Below are 12,796 nucleotides of genomic sequence, written 5' to 3'. Positions count from 1 at the left end.
CTCCTTGGTAATATACATTCTTGTATCCTCCAATGTATTGTACAAAGTATAAAATTGTTTTGTTTCTTTATGCTTAGCTGCCACTAAAAAATAAAAGTTACAAAATATTTAATACATAATAGATTAATAAGCGAAAAATGCAGACAGGCAAAACAATTTTAATCTATTTACGGGAAACCTTAAGTTTAGATAAAAAGAAAAGGAAGAAAAAACTTTAATTTCGAAAATGATGAATTTATCTTCAATTTTGAATGAAATATTTATTACTTTTTTTTTCCACTCACCTTGATTATATAATTCAACAAAACGTTTCTGATACTGACTCAACTCGGCTCTTGAAGGAACTTCATCAAATTTTCTTTGAATGACAGCTATTTCTTTGTTTTTTCTAGCCTAAAATGTATGTAGTGCATTAGATTTTGAAGAAAAATTAAACTAAAATGTAATTAAGTGATTAATTTAATAATTCAATTAGGTATCAATTCAACTTAATAGGCTTTTAACAATTAAAAAAAATATCTGAAATGTAAGATTTATTTTCTAAATACTATATAGCCAAAATCCTATAATAAAAGCAGAAACAAAATTAATAACAATAATAATATGAATCATCATCACCATAGTTGGCCAGACAGCTCAATGTGAGCCAATGCCTTCCTAATAACATGAATATGATGAGTGAAACTAATACTCTTTAAGGAAATATGAAGTTTGTGAATACAAATACAGTCGGACCTCTATTTAACGAAGTCACTAAATCCTGATAATAAGTTCGTTATTTGGAAAATTCGTTAAATAGAAAATCACCTTCTAAAATACATAAACAACACAAAACAGGTTTTAAATTCATGAACACTAGGCATTAATTGATGCACCGTTATCTTGCAAACTAGTATCTACTATTTATCTAATAAATCTTAATCATAAAAGAAATTTGCATGGAAAGCAAGAATAGAGCAAAACATTATCCAGTGTTACACTATTATGCTCAGTGTTTTCATCGCAGAAAAAAAATGGGTGAGAATTTCTCACTCTTCCTCAAAAACAGGGTGAGATTTCAAAAAGTTAAGTAAGATTTCTAAAAATTAAAAAAAAAAAAACACACACACACACACACACCAAGAAACTTGGAAAAAATANGAAATATGAAGTTTGTGAATACGAATAATATGGTGCTTATGCCAAAATTACTGCAAGCAATAAGACATTTGTCCTTCCTCAAAAATAAAACTTCACTAAAAATTTAATCATAAAAGAATTCCTAATATTATCAAATAATCATTCTGTGGGAATTATTCAATAATTTTTTATTAACATTTAAAGTACACATTGTGTAAATTTAGGTTTTCTCACTGTCACTGATTAGAACAACTCACATAAATGTACATTTTTTGTTTGAATTTTCAGAATAAGTTTTTCATTTTATGTATGTTTTTTGGTGAGGGGGGCATTTTTAAAGTGGTAGCAAAAATAATAAAAATATAAATGTTTTAAATTGTTTGTATCCACAGAAATTAATGAAAAAGTTAATAAATTAAAAATACCTGGAAATCAAGTAAGGCAAAGCAGATTAAGCCTGCCTGTCAATGTGACATACAGGTCAAATGATGAATAACTTAAAGATGAAGTATGAATCTGAATAATGATAAATAATTTTAAGATAATATATTTATTATGAACAGTAACAAAAGAAAGGATAAAAAAAATATTTTAAAAAGACTTTATTAATACCAAAAATTATATTTAATAATAGCCAAAAAAAAAAAGCTTTGAAATAGTTCTTAAAATTTATTTACTTTATTAAAATTTGCAACAGAATTATGCCAAAGAACTGATACAAAAATTCATTCCTTAATTTAACAATTAAATTTTTTCACTTTCCCGAAATCTGTAAAAAGGAAAAATGGAAATATTATCCAGTAAAAAATGCACAAAAAACTTTTGAAATGTAGTTTAATTAACTTAAATTATTGAAATGTAGTTTAGTCAAATTCCATCAACAGAAATAAAATAGAGATACTGTTCTAGAGAAATAAAATAGAGATACAAAGTCTAAACGAAATAAAATGGAAATTATTATAAAGAATAAAAACATTATACAATGCATTTAAACTGAATACAATTGACCAAACAAAAGATATTGAAATACACTATGTGTAGTAAATGTTCATTGAATCTATGTAAATGATAAAAACTTAATATCATAAAAACATTATGACATTTATATTTACTAAATATAAATAAATAATTGGTGATTTTAATGAAACTATCACACCAAAATAGTAGTATGTAGTATAATTAATAATTATTTTATCAGACTTAGCAGATAAAATAATAAAAGTAGTCTTGTTCTAGAGTTTAAAAGGAACTTTTTATTAATACTAAAGACTTTTTCTTTTTATAAACATAAATAAGGATATAAATAGTATAGAGAGTAAGAGAGATAATTACAAATAGTATATTAGTAAATAGTAGATAATTACATATAGTATATTACAAATAGTATAGAGATAATTACAAATTTAGAAAATTAGACAATTTTTAACAACTTACTAAAAGCATTCTTATTTTTTGTAGTTTTTCTTTATCTAAATTGTACTGTTTTTCAACCATCTCTGTGTGTTCCTGCAAAAAATATTTGTGGTTACTAATTTTTTTGTTGCATCTATGACTTATTTTAATAATACACTGAATAAAAATGTATTAGAAAATAAATATTATATTTTATAATGTTTGTATAGCAAGACTGGAAGATGATTGAAATTTTTTAAAGAAAGTTTATCACAAGGTATTATATATGCTATTTTTTTCATATTTAAATAAAGTAACTGTTTTTAAACAAAACTTAGTCATAGGTAAACAGAATTTGACAAAGCTTTTAAAAAAACCATTAAATGTGAGTAAAATTCTGACAAAAGCACATTTTTGTGTGATTTTTACTGATTTTATTTTAGACTTTACCTTCTGCTAATATCTGGTACAGTGAGTGCACCAAAGGGTTAATGCTCAGTAAAATTATTCATTTTGGTGATTTATATTTAGTTCAATTTTAGGTATTTAAATATTACTACAGTACAGAACCCGTTATCTGGAAATCAGAAAACCCAAAAACCGGAACGAAATTCGATAAATTTTCCCGCCATTTTTTTTAAAAAATTTTTTTCCTCGTAAAATTTTAGGACTTTTCTTTCTTTTTTGAAAGATGTTTACCTTACCATCACTTTGGAAATAATCATTAGTGTATTACTTCATTATATTTTTTCTTCTTTTTAAGAGTATTTCCAAATATTTTTTATTTTTTTTAGTTGGGTTTAACAATAAAAAAAACGGCTTTTTGTAGCTATTCAGAAGACCGGAAAAATCAGTTAACTGGAATAGCGATGGTCCCGATCGTTCCGGATAATCGGTTCCCTACTGTATTATTAATACATATGCATCAAAAAAAAAATTTTTTTTTTGCACTTTAAAGTAGTTTTTATCTGAAAAAAAATTTTTTTTTTAAAATTAATATCCTTTAATTAATTCACTGAAAAACTGTTATAAATAAATACAAATTAGTCACATCAAAATTATCCTACATAAAAATAACTTTTTACTACTAGATTCTGGGAGGGAAGAAATTGAAAGGAAAGTTCATTTTTAGAATTTTGGGCCTATTCCTATTTATGTAGAATTTATAAGAAATATATCATTTTATAAAAAATATAATTTCAATATTATTCTTAAAAAATTTTGCATAATGGGATGCAGGAGAATCAGTTTCATAAAATAAAAAAAGCAATGCAACGATTTAAAGAATGAAGAAAATATATGTCATTTCATTTTTTTTATCAATATGCATACAGTTCCATTAAAAATCCAATATCTATATAATTTACACGTCATCTTTTATTTACTTAGCACTGTAATTATTAAATATTATTTTTTTGCTTTTCTTATACATAAAAACAGCACAAAAAATATTAAAAAGAAATCTTACTGAAATACTATATTAAGTATGAGTGTTGTAACTTTAATATTGTCTTTAAATGTAGTCACCAGCATTGTGCGAGTGATATTTGTAGGAAGAGTTTATTTTCTCTATTACACAGCCTCTCTATAGTAATGTTTCCACTATTAAAATTCCAAACTTCATTAAAAAGGCTTAAAATTAAGAAGAAAAAAATGCTTTAATTTGTCGACTTAACATAAAAAAATTAAATTTATTAAAATAGATGCATTACATTGTCTTCAGATGTTCCTTGTTCCGAAGATGCTTTTAATTCTTCAATTTCCGATTTTAATCTAGCAAGCTCTTCTTTACAATGAGCTCTGAATTCCTGCTCTTGTTTCTTTAGAGTTTCATTTGTAGCTACAAGGGATCGAAGTGTTTCTAATAAACTGAAATAAATACAAGAGAATAACAGTCATCTACGCAGAATTCTTAAAAATATTTAGGTTGTTCCAAGATGTGAATAAGCATTAAATCAAAATACCAAACCAAAATGATACAAACAATAATCTTAATATTAATAATAAATCAAAGTTTATAATTTTTCATAATAATAATCAATTAAAGTTTAGAATTCAATTCATAACATTAATGCTGAATATTTATGACTAAAGTTACATTAATATTTTTTACTACTATGCTATATATCTAAGAATGCCTTATCCAAATTTTTCTTAAATAATTTCTTATTAAACTAAAAGGAAAATGATAAAAAAAAAATAATATAGAAAACAGATAATAAGAAATAATAAAAAATAAAAAGACTGAAGATTTTAACTTCTGTCAAAGTTATTTTAAAATAACAATTACTTGGAACTTCTGTTACCATGATATAAAGTAATCGTTATATATTGTTAACAAGAAAAATTGCTTCTCATTGCGTCACACACTCAGTGTTCCTAAATTTAAAATTCATTTTTAAAGTTTTAACAAAATGATCTTACATAAAATTACATAATTTTATTAACAAACTTGACTTTTAAAAAAAAAGAACTATTAAGAGACGAAAATGATGAGTGAGAAGTAACCATGGGGCTAAGAGTGGAAGGAGGCAGCGGATGGTGCCATTTAAAAATTAAAATGACTATAGAACAAGGTTGATTAAATTATTCTCATATGGGATTTAAAAGATAAAATAAAATATTTAGCGTTAAAGAAGTGGAGGTATTTTAGTTCAGAAAAATTTATATGAAATTTTCTGTACTTAATTTAATAATTAATGAATCTCAATAACTATAATTTATATTTATAAAGCAAAAAATACTACAAACTTTTTATTATCATCATTCTCAGCTCCTTCTAATGCTTCCATTTCTTTTAGCATGGTGTTATATTCTTTTTGCAGCTGAAGAAATTAAATGACATGCGTCAATGATTAATGTTCCAAATTAACATTAAGAATATATAAAATGTACATGTACACAAAGATAGCTCATTTAAAAACATTTTCAAATTTAGTAAAATAAGTACAAACAATCATTTAGATACAGGTAGAACTACTTACGGTCTTCTGTCTATTTTGTGAATCTTGATAGGCACTTTTCAGTTGGGCATTTCGACTTTCTGCCTATTAAGAAAATAAACATAAAATATGCAGAAACTTATAATACACATTCTGTGAGAATGAGATAAATCTACTACCAAAAACTTTAAAATGAATATTACAAAAAATAAAATTTTTAAATTTAAAAAAAAAGATGGAAAAATAATTTTAAGATCATATTAACATAAAAATTAAGGAAGAGCTGGCAAATTACATTTTTAAGGTTACAATTTCAAAATAAATGGTTAATTTTAGATATGAAAGTTACATGGATTAAGATCTAGTGACCAAACATGTCATGAAATGGAAAATTTTTTTTTATTTTTCACCCGAATCACACGATCGAAATGTCTATGCCAGTTATAAGCATTCTTGTAGCCAAATAAAAATTAGCCTATAGTTTAAAAATGATCAGAAATAAAAGTCATAAAAAAAATGCATTGCAATTCAAAAGTTGTGAAAAAGGGAGCAGATTCTTTAAAAGGGAACAAAACACAACAGCATTAGTCATATCAAAAGAATGCAGATATTAGAAAAAAATTCCCTGAATTTTCCAGGTATATCAGGTAAATTTTAACGAAAATCAAGACCATGTACTTTTTCATCAGAAAACTTTCTGGTGAAAACTTTATTTTATTTGCAACACCAAAATTAGATTTTGTGACTAAAATTAGTCTTTAACCCAGTGTAATTTAATCCAGTGTTTAGTTCCCAAGCATGCTTGGTACTAATTTATGAACCCACTGAAGGGATGAAAGATCCTCGGGCGAGAAAGGCCCGAAATAGGACCTGCGTCACGGGAGCGCGAGGCGCTATCACTCAGCCACCGGGCATCATATACTATATCTAAATTTGTATAAATGTGAACGGCATAACAACGGTTCATATAAATTCTTATAAACATTAACAAAATACTGTAGATTTATATACGCAAAATTAAAATTAGTCCTATATAACAAAGCAATTTGAAGACATTATTTATCACTATGGAATAGTGATAAATGGCACTGAAAGATCTTCATATTAACACTTTCGCTGCTAATCCTGCTCCAGCACGAGACGAAATTCTTTTTAACAGTTTATGTTGATAAAACAGATCAAGCGCATATGATCATCCAACTATTTTTACAGAAAATATGAAGTTTTCTCCAGACAATAATACATTGTTTATTGAAATAAACTTATTGTGAATTTTAAAAACTAAAGCAGTTGCATAAATAAATCTAACTTTAACTATATTTTTATCAAATACCACATTTAATGATAGATACAGCATAACCACCTGTACTAGGCTAGCTGTGAATATGTTGATAAATACTAAACCCAATTCTATTTGAGATGGTTTCTAAAGTGTCACATCTAATATTTAGAACTATTTCTCTCACACTTAGCATAAACTCATAGATATATGAGCATAGAAGTATATAACGCAACATAGAAACTCTAGTAACAGAACTTCCAAACAAATTCATAAACCATATAATGATTAATTATAGCATAAATATGAAATTCTCTAAGAATCCTTAAAATGTTCATTTATACAGGGTATCTGCTACATTTTAGATTTTCAAATTCATGACTAATTCCAAGAACTTTTTATGACTTAACGAAGTTATTATTTTCTCTGACAAAAACGGAATGATAAATTCAAAAAGCATTATAATAACATTAATTAAAATGATAGGTATAACCAAAACTGTTATACTCTGCATCTTCATATTTATTGATTTTAAAAAACAGTAAAAAAAAAAAAGAGTTTAAGCAATAAAATAGCTGAGCAAATAATTTTTTCTTTTTTTCTGCAGTATTCTAAAGATACTTTTCCTGTTCATCAGAAAGGAAAGAAATACTCCTTATTTTTCTGTTCTCATCTCGGAATAAAAAAAAAATTCACCAATGATTGGCTTTCTTCAGCTAGAATTTTAAATTGATAAAATAAAATTTAAAAAAAATAATAATTCTGAAATCACAGAAGTTTAAAAGATACTTGGCTCTAGAAATGATGTTTTTTCCTTCATTTTTTGAAAAAACCATAATTTTTAAAGAACATGATAAAATCTTTTTATATTTTAATAAAATATTATTCAAATTCAGATATTCGGAGCACCAAGAAATTGGGGGAGTGGAATTCCATTTTATATAAAAAAAAATTGCCGACCTAAATCCATGACTTTCCATGATTTTTTTAAATAAGTTCTAGTTAAAATCATGACATTTCATGACAAATTTTGTTCAATACCGAAATTCATGACCTTCCATGATTTTTTATGACTTTCCAGATGCGCGGATACCTTGCTTATACATACCTCAGCTACTTTATCTCCTTTATCTTTGATTTGCTTTGTAAGTGATGCAGCCGTACGCTTATGATACTGTTTTCCACTCAAGCCTCTCTCTCCCAGCTCTTCATTAGCTAATTCTGCTTGCTGAAATGCATTGATATTTTATTATTTTTGCAAAAAGATATCTATGATTATCTTTCCTCAATAGCATTTAGAAATTGCAAACTTTACTTTTTCTGCAAATTCTGATGCAATTTGTTGAATTTCTCCAGACTGCAATCCCACGATTGAACCAACTTGGCTTGCAGTGAGTTTACCCTGAAATTTAAAATTTATTTTGGTTAAAAAAAACAAATACTTGAGTATAATATACAGTACTAGGAAGATGAAAGAGTATATTTTTGTCTTTTATAAAATAACACTTTCAAACTTTCCATCAAGAAGTCAATGATTAACTATCCTACTGTCCTGTAATTATTAGTCCCTACCTCATTATTATTTGAACTCATATGAGGAAGCGCATAATACCATTTATCATTTTCAGTAAGATAATAAAACTATTTTTCTTAATTTAATTTGCAAAGCAGGGAGGCCTAATTTTCAATGTAATTAATTGATAACCAATCTAACAATCACCTCAAGCAATTTAACTTGTTCTTCTTTCAAGACACAACAGACTATCGTATCAGATAGGGCAATTGGGAAATAAAATTAAAAAAACCATATTCTTTCACTAAGCTGCACATTAAGTACATTCAAAACAATTTACAACCTATTCAAAATAAAGGCCAGTTCTGTTCTAAAATAAATTAAAATTACACCCAACATTTTTTTATATTGGCTTTGCATGTTTCATTAATTTTCTTGCTTTTGTCAGTCTCGCTAAATTTTATTTTTAAAAGTCTTGACAGTATTATCTTCAAAATTTAAATATGATATACATATTTAAATTTTGAAAACACATAAAAACTTATCGTTTTTTGTCCCTGAATAAATTAACACTAAGTATCAATTTTTTTATTTCCTTTTTCCTTCTAAAAACACTAAAGTTAGTTTATTACTTACTTACCAGTCTGAGTTTTTTAAATCATATAACTGTATACAGAACAATAATATAAGGATTTAAAATTAATGACAACACTATACAACATGAAAATGTTCTTTAGATGAAAATATGTATTTTTTGTATATTTTTATCTGAAAATAAAGTATCTGTTACTATCTTTTGTAAACAATATGCCATTTTACCAAAAATTCATACTTAAGATTGTTGATATCACATATTTTAACAGCACGTCATATTTTACACGCAATGGTAAAATGTTCTCATTAATAGTGAAAGAGTCGCTAAATTGACGACCATTTTAGCAACAAAAGCTTTTTCTATCTTTCCAAAATGTTTCAGGCTCTAGATACATTAGAAAGCAAGATATTCAAAAACTCAGAAACGGAAACTTTTCTCCTACAAACAGTACATAATGGACCATTTTTGTTTTGATATGTATATGAAGCACCTTTTTTTTTTTTTTTACATAATTACAGTTTCATCTAAAGGACAATAACAAAATGTTCACATTTGTTGTACAAAGCTATCAATGAATACACTATGCAAATCAGATTTAATAAAATAATAGGTGTTTAATAGAGTTACATTTTAACAATACCAATTATACAAATGAATTATTTACCCAATAAACATAAAAAAACTATTGAAACAAAGTAAGCATTTCAAGAATTGCCCACAAAATAAATACACCAAGCTACTTTTTATCAAAAAATAAAAATTACAAAACCTATAACACTTTAGTTTATGCAGTTAATCTAAACTTTAAATTATTTGAAGTTTTATTTCATAAATTTATGTAGCATGGATTCTAAGGAATAACTACAATTCCTTAAATCTACAGGCCGACTACCTCTAAAAATTTATATTTTAATAACTTGCTCATCAAATTTATATTCAAATATAATCTTGTAATAAAATGTTTCGTAAATAAAAACACTTTGAAAATTATTTAAACTATGTAGAGTAACACATACATAGCTCAATAAATTAGGAAAAAAAATACTAACCTCATGCTCATGAGCAACAGACATGCTTTTCATCAAATTCTGAATCCGACTCTATTAGAATAGCATGCAAGTATAGCAGAAATTTAAAGAATTAGAAAATATATTTCAAAGTCACATAACTGATTAGTATAAATACAATCTTTATGCATAATAACAGTTAGAAAGGATAATGCAAGGCTAAAGCAAAAAAAAAAAGTAGGTATTTTTTAAAAAATTATTATTTACTAAGAAATTTAATAATTTTTATTTATGTAAAAATAATATAAATAAAAAAATAGTAATTTCTTGAAAAAAAAAAAACCTTTTGGACTGATTTAATATTTGGACATTTGCATCAAAGGTTATGCAGCAATTTTTGATTTAATTTTTCTCTTAAAGTTAAGAATAATTTCAGTCAAAACTAGAAATGAAAGCTCTATTATAATAACCAAATGAAAGATAGAAAATGATTATACACTGAAAGTGGCAGAATAATTTTAAAATATTGATTCAATTAAAAGCAGCGTATATTTAAAAAAAAACTCTTGATATAAAATTACAAAATTATAAAAATTGTATCAAAAAATAAATTAACTTAATAATTGCGTTAAGTGGTTAAGTATGAATACACATTTAAAGAATCTATTAACAAGAACAAAATAAGTTAGCGAACCAGTTTGTAACTTTACTAAGTTCGTTAAAATATTAAGGTGAAGTAATAAAACCTCAAGTATCTTTCAAAAAACTAAAATTGAAGGTTAAAGCAGTTATCTAAAAAGGTAGACAATATAAATAAAAAGGTAACAAAACTTAGTAAACCAGTTTGTAACTTTACTAAGTTCATTAAAATATTAAGGTGCAGTAATAAAACCTCAAGCATCTTTCAAAAAAAGGTAGGTAGACAATATAAGGTAAAAAGGTAGACAATATAAATAGAAAGGTAACAAAATGTGTTGATATTTATTCAATATGAATATTAAACTCGACTTAATTACTAAACTTATATTTATGATTATAAAAAAATGCTATAGAGCAATGTATGAACAATAAATGAGATTATGAATTAATACACTAAAAAAAGTTATAAAAAGAAACTTAAACTAAATGAATAAATAATGAACTTTAGCATATTCAAATATAGTGAATTTAAAAAAAGAGAGAAACAAAATCTATTTTATTCATCAATAAGTAACAGGTAAAAAAATATAATTTGTTTCAGATATGCTTAGTAAAAAAAAAATATATTAAAAACTACCAATTATTTCAATTACAACTATTTCATTACTGATTTAAGGCTAGTCAGACTTTACACAAAAATGTTTTTAAGTATTTAAAAAAGCACAATACAAAAGCAATTTATGTAAGAAAAGAGCGGTTGCAAATTTGAAAAAGAAAAAGGAATGCAATCAAGCAAGAAAGTTAAGTAATTGTTAAACCTCATCTTCTGCAGATGCTTGATTAGATTGCTCAGCTTCAGCAGACTGATCTTGCCCCTGAAAAACATATTGAGAAAGAGTCAGTTATGCCAAATGATTGCACAAAAAACACACATTTTCAAAATTAATTTTTGACAGAAATTTAAGAAAAGGTAAAATTTATTTCTGACAAAAATAAATAAGAAGAAACGATGTGAAAAAAACTATAAATTGTATTTATGTAATCTAAATTTTTTTTTTTTTTTTTTTTTGAAATTTTAAAAGGAAATAGAATGTTAAAAATAAATCAAATACAGACAAAAAGCATAAATCATATAATAAAATCAGAAACATACAATTATTTAAATATTAGAAAGAAATTTCAGTACCGCAGAACAAAATTCCTTCCCTTTTCGAAATTGTGGTAAAAAAAAAATTAATAAATAAAATAATGGTGATAAAGTTAAATTATGCATATTTTCATTACAAAGAAGGATGATTATTTATGACATCAAAACAACTATATGGTTATGGTCTTAAAATATTCGATTTGAACTTTATTTTGGCAATCCATTTTAATTTGATATAAAAATTAAACCCACAGAAAACTTTCATTTACACATGATATGTCAGAAATAAAAACTTACATGTTAAAAATAAATAAAACTCACAGCTGTATTTGCCAGATTTTAAAAAAAACTAAAATCTCAAAAAAGATTTTAAAAAAAAGTTTCAAACTTAAATAATAAAAAAATTCCATGCAGTTTTTCAAGCTAAAATTGAAAAAATTAGCATCTTAAGAAAAATTGATGCAATTTCTGAAGTGATAAATTTTTAATTTATTTCTCAATTTATTATGGAATTAAAGTTTTTCAAAGAATGAAACATGTCTAGACATTTATGAAGCACTGAGCTCCAAAACACTGTCAAATTACTACTATTATTAAACTATGTGATAGGTACCAAATACCTTTCATAGTTATCACAAAAGCTAGTTATCAAAAAAGACATTTTAAATAACTTTGATGTAAAAATATGTAAAATATATTTTTATAAATTTTAAAAACAGTAAGACACTGCAATACATACCATTATGCTATTTGTTTGAATAATTAAAACTATATAATTTTTATGCATAATAGATATTGGCAAAGTAGGAAAAGGAAATAACTTTTCCTTTTTTACTTATTTTTCTTTACTTATCTTTTTATCATTCAATTAAACAACCAACTAACAATTTTTTTCTAAATTGGAGTAACTCTAAAACATATTTTTTGATGTACCAAAAAAACTAATGCATAATAAATTTTATATTACCAAGAAATATAGACATTAATAAAGAAGTTATATTATATCAGTTATATTGCAAGTTATATTATTATATTAAGTTATATTATTATAAAAGTTTATTGATAAGTCTTACCTTACTTTCGGTAATTTTTGTACCACCAAGTTTCCTAAAAAAAGTAACAATCTGTATTATGTGAAAATCATTAAGTCTTTTAGAAATAAA

The 12,796-nt window shown here is 25.0% G+C and overlaps 1 protein-coding gene across 3 annotated transcripts in view; it reads right to left on the bottom strand.

Annotated features, from left to right (window-relative positions):
- LOC107448608 (coiled-coil domain-containing protein 93) overlaps window positions 1-12,796 on the bottom strand; it is a 29,509-nt gene that overhangs the window by 4,705 nt on the left and 12,008 nt on the right. For all 3 annotated transcript variants that reach the window (XM_043045491.2, XM_043045494.2, XM_043045492.2), the window contains exons 8-18: window positions 12,707-12,740; window positions 11,305-11,361; window positions 9,890-9,940; window positions 8,048-8,134; window positions 7,841-7,960; window positions 5,496-5,558; window positions 5,263-5,336; window positions 4,224-4,380; window positions 2,554-2,625; window positions 285-393; window positions 1-83 (exon numbers count right to left, since the gene is read on the bottom strand). In XM_043045491.2, coding sequence (XP_042901425.1) covers window positions 1-83; window positions 285-393; window positions 2,554-2,625; window positions 4,224-4,380; window positions 5,263-5,336; window positions 5,496-5,558; window positions 7,841-7,960; window positions 8,048-8,134; window positions 9,890-9,940; window positions 11,305-11,361; window positions 12,707-12,740 — 907 coding nt within the window. The remainder of the gene's footprint in view (window positions 84-284; window positions 394-2,553; window positions 2,626-4,223; window positions 4,381-5,262; window positions 5,337-5,495; window positions 5,559-7,840; window positions 7,961-8,047; window positions 8,135-9,889; window positions 9,941-11,304; window positions 11,362-12,706; window positions 12,741-12,796) is intronic.

Source organism: Parasteatoda tepidariorum, chromosome 8, assembly GCF_043381705.1.
Source record: "Parasteatoda tepidariorum isolate YZ-2023 chromosome 8, CAS_Ptep_4.0, whole genome shotgun sequence".
NCBI classification, from domain to species: domain Eukaryota; kingdom Metazoa; phylum Arthropoda; class Arachnida; order Araneae; family Theridiidae; genus Parasteatoda; species Parasteatoda tepidariorum.
Note: the sequence above shows the minus strand (reverse complement) of the source record. Positions and strands in the feature narration are given on the sequence as shown.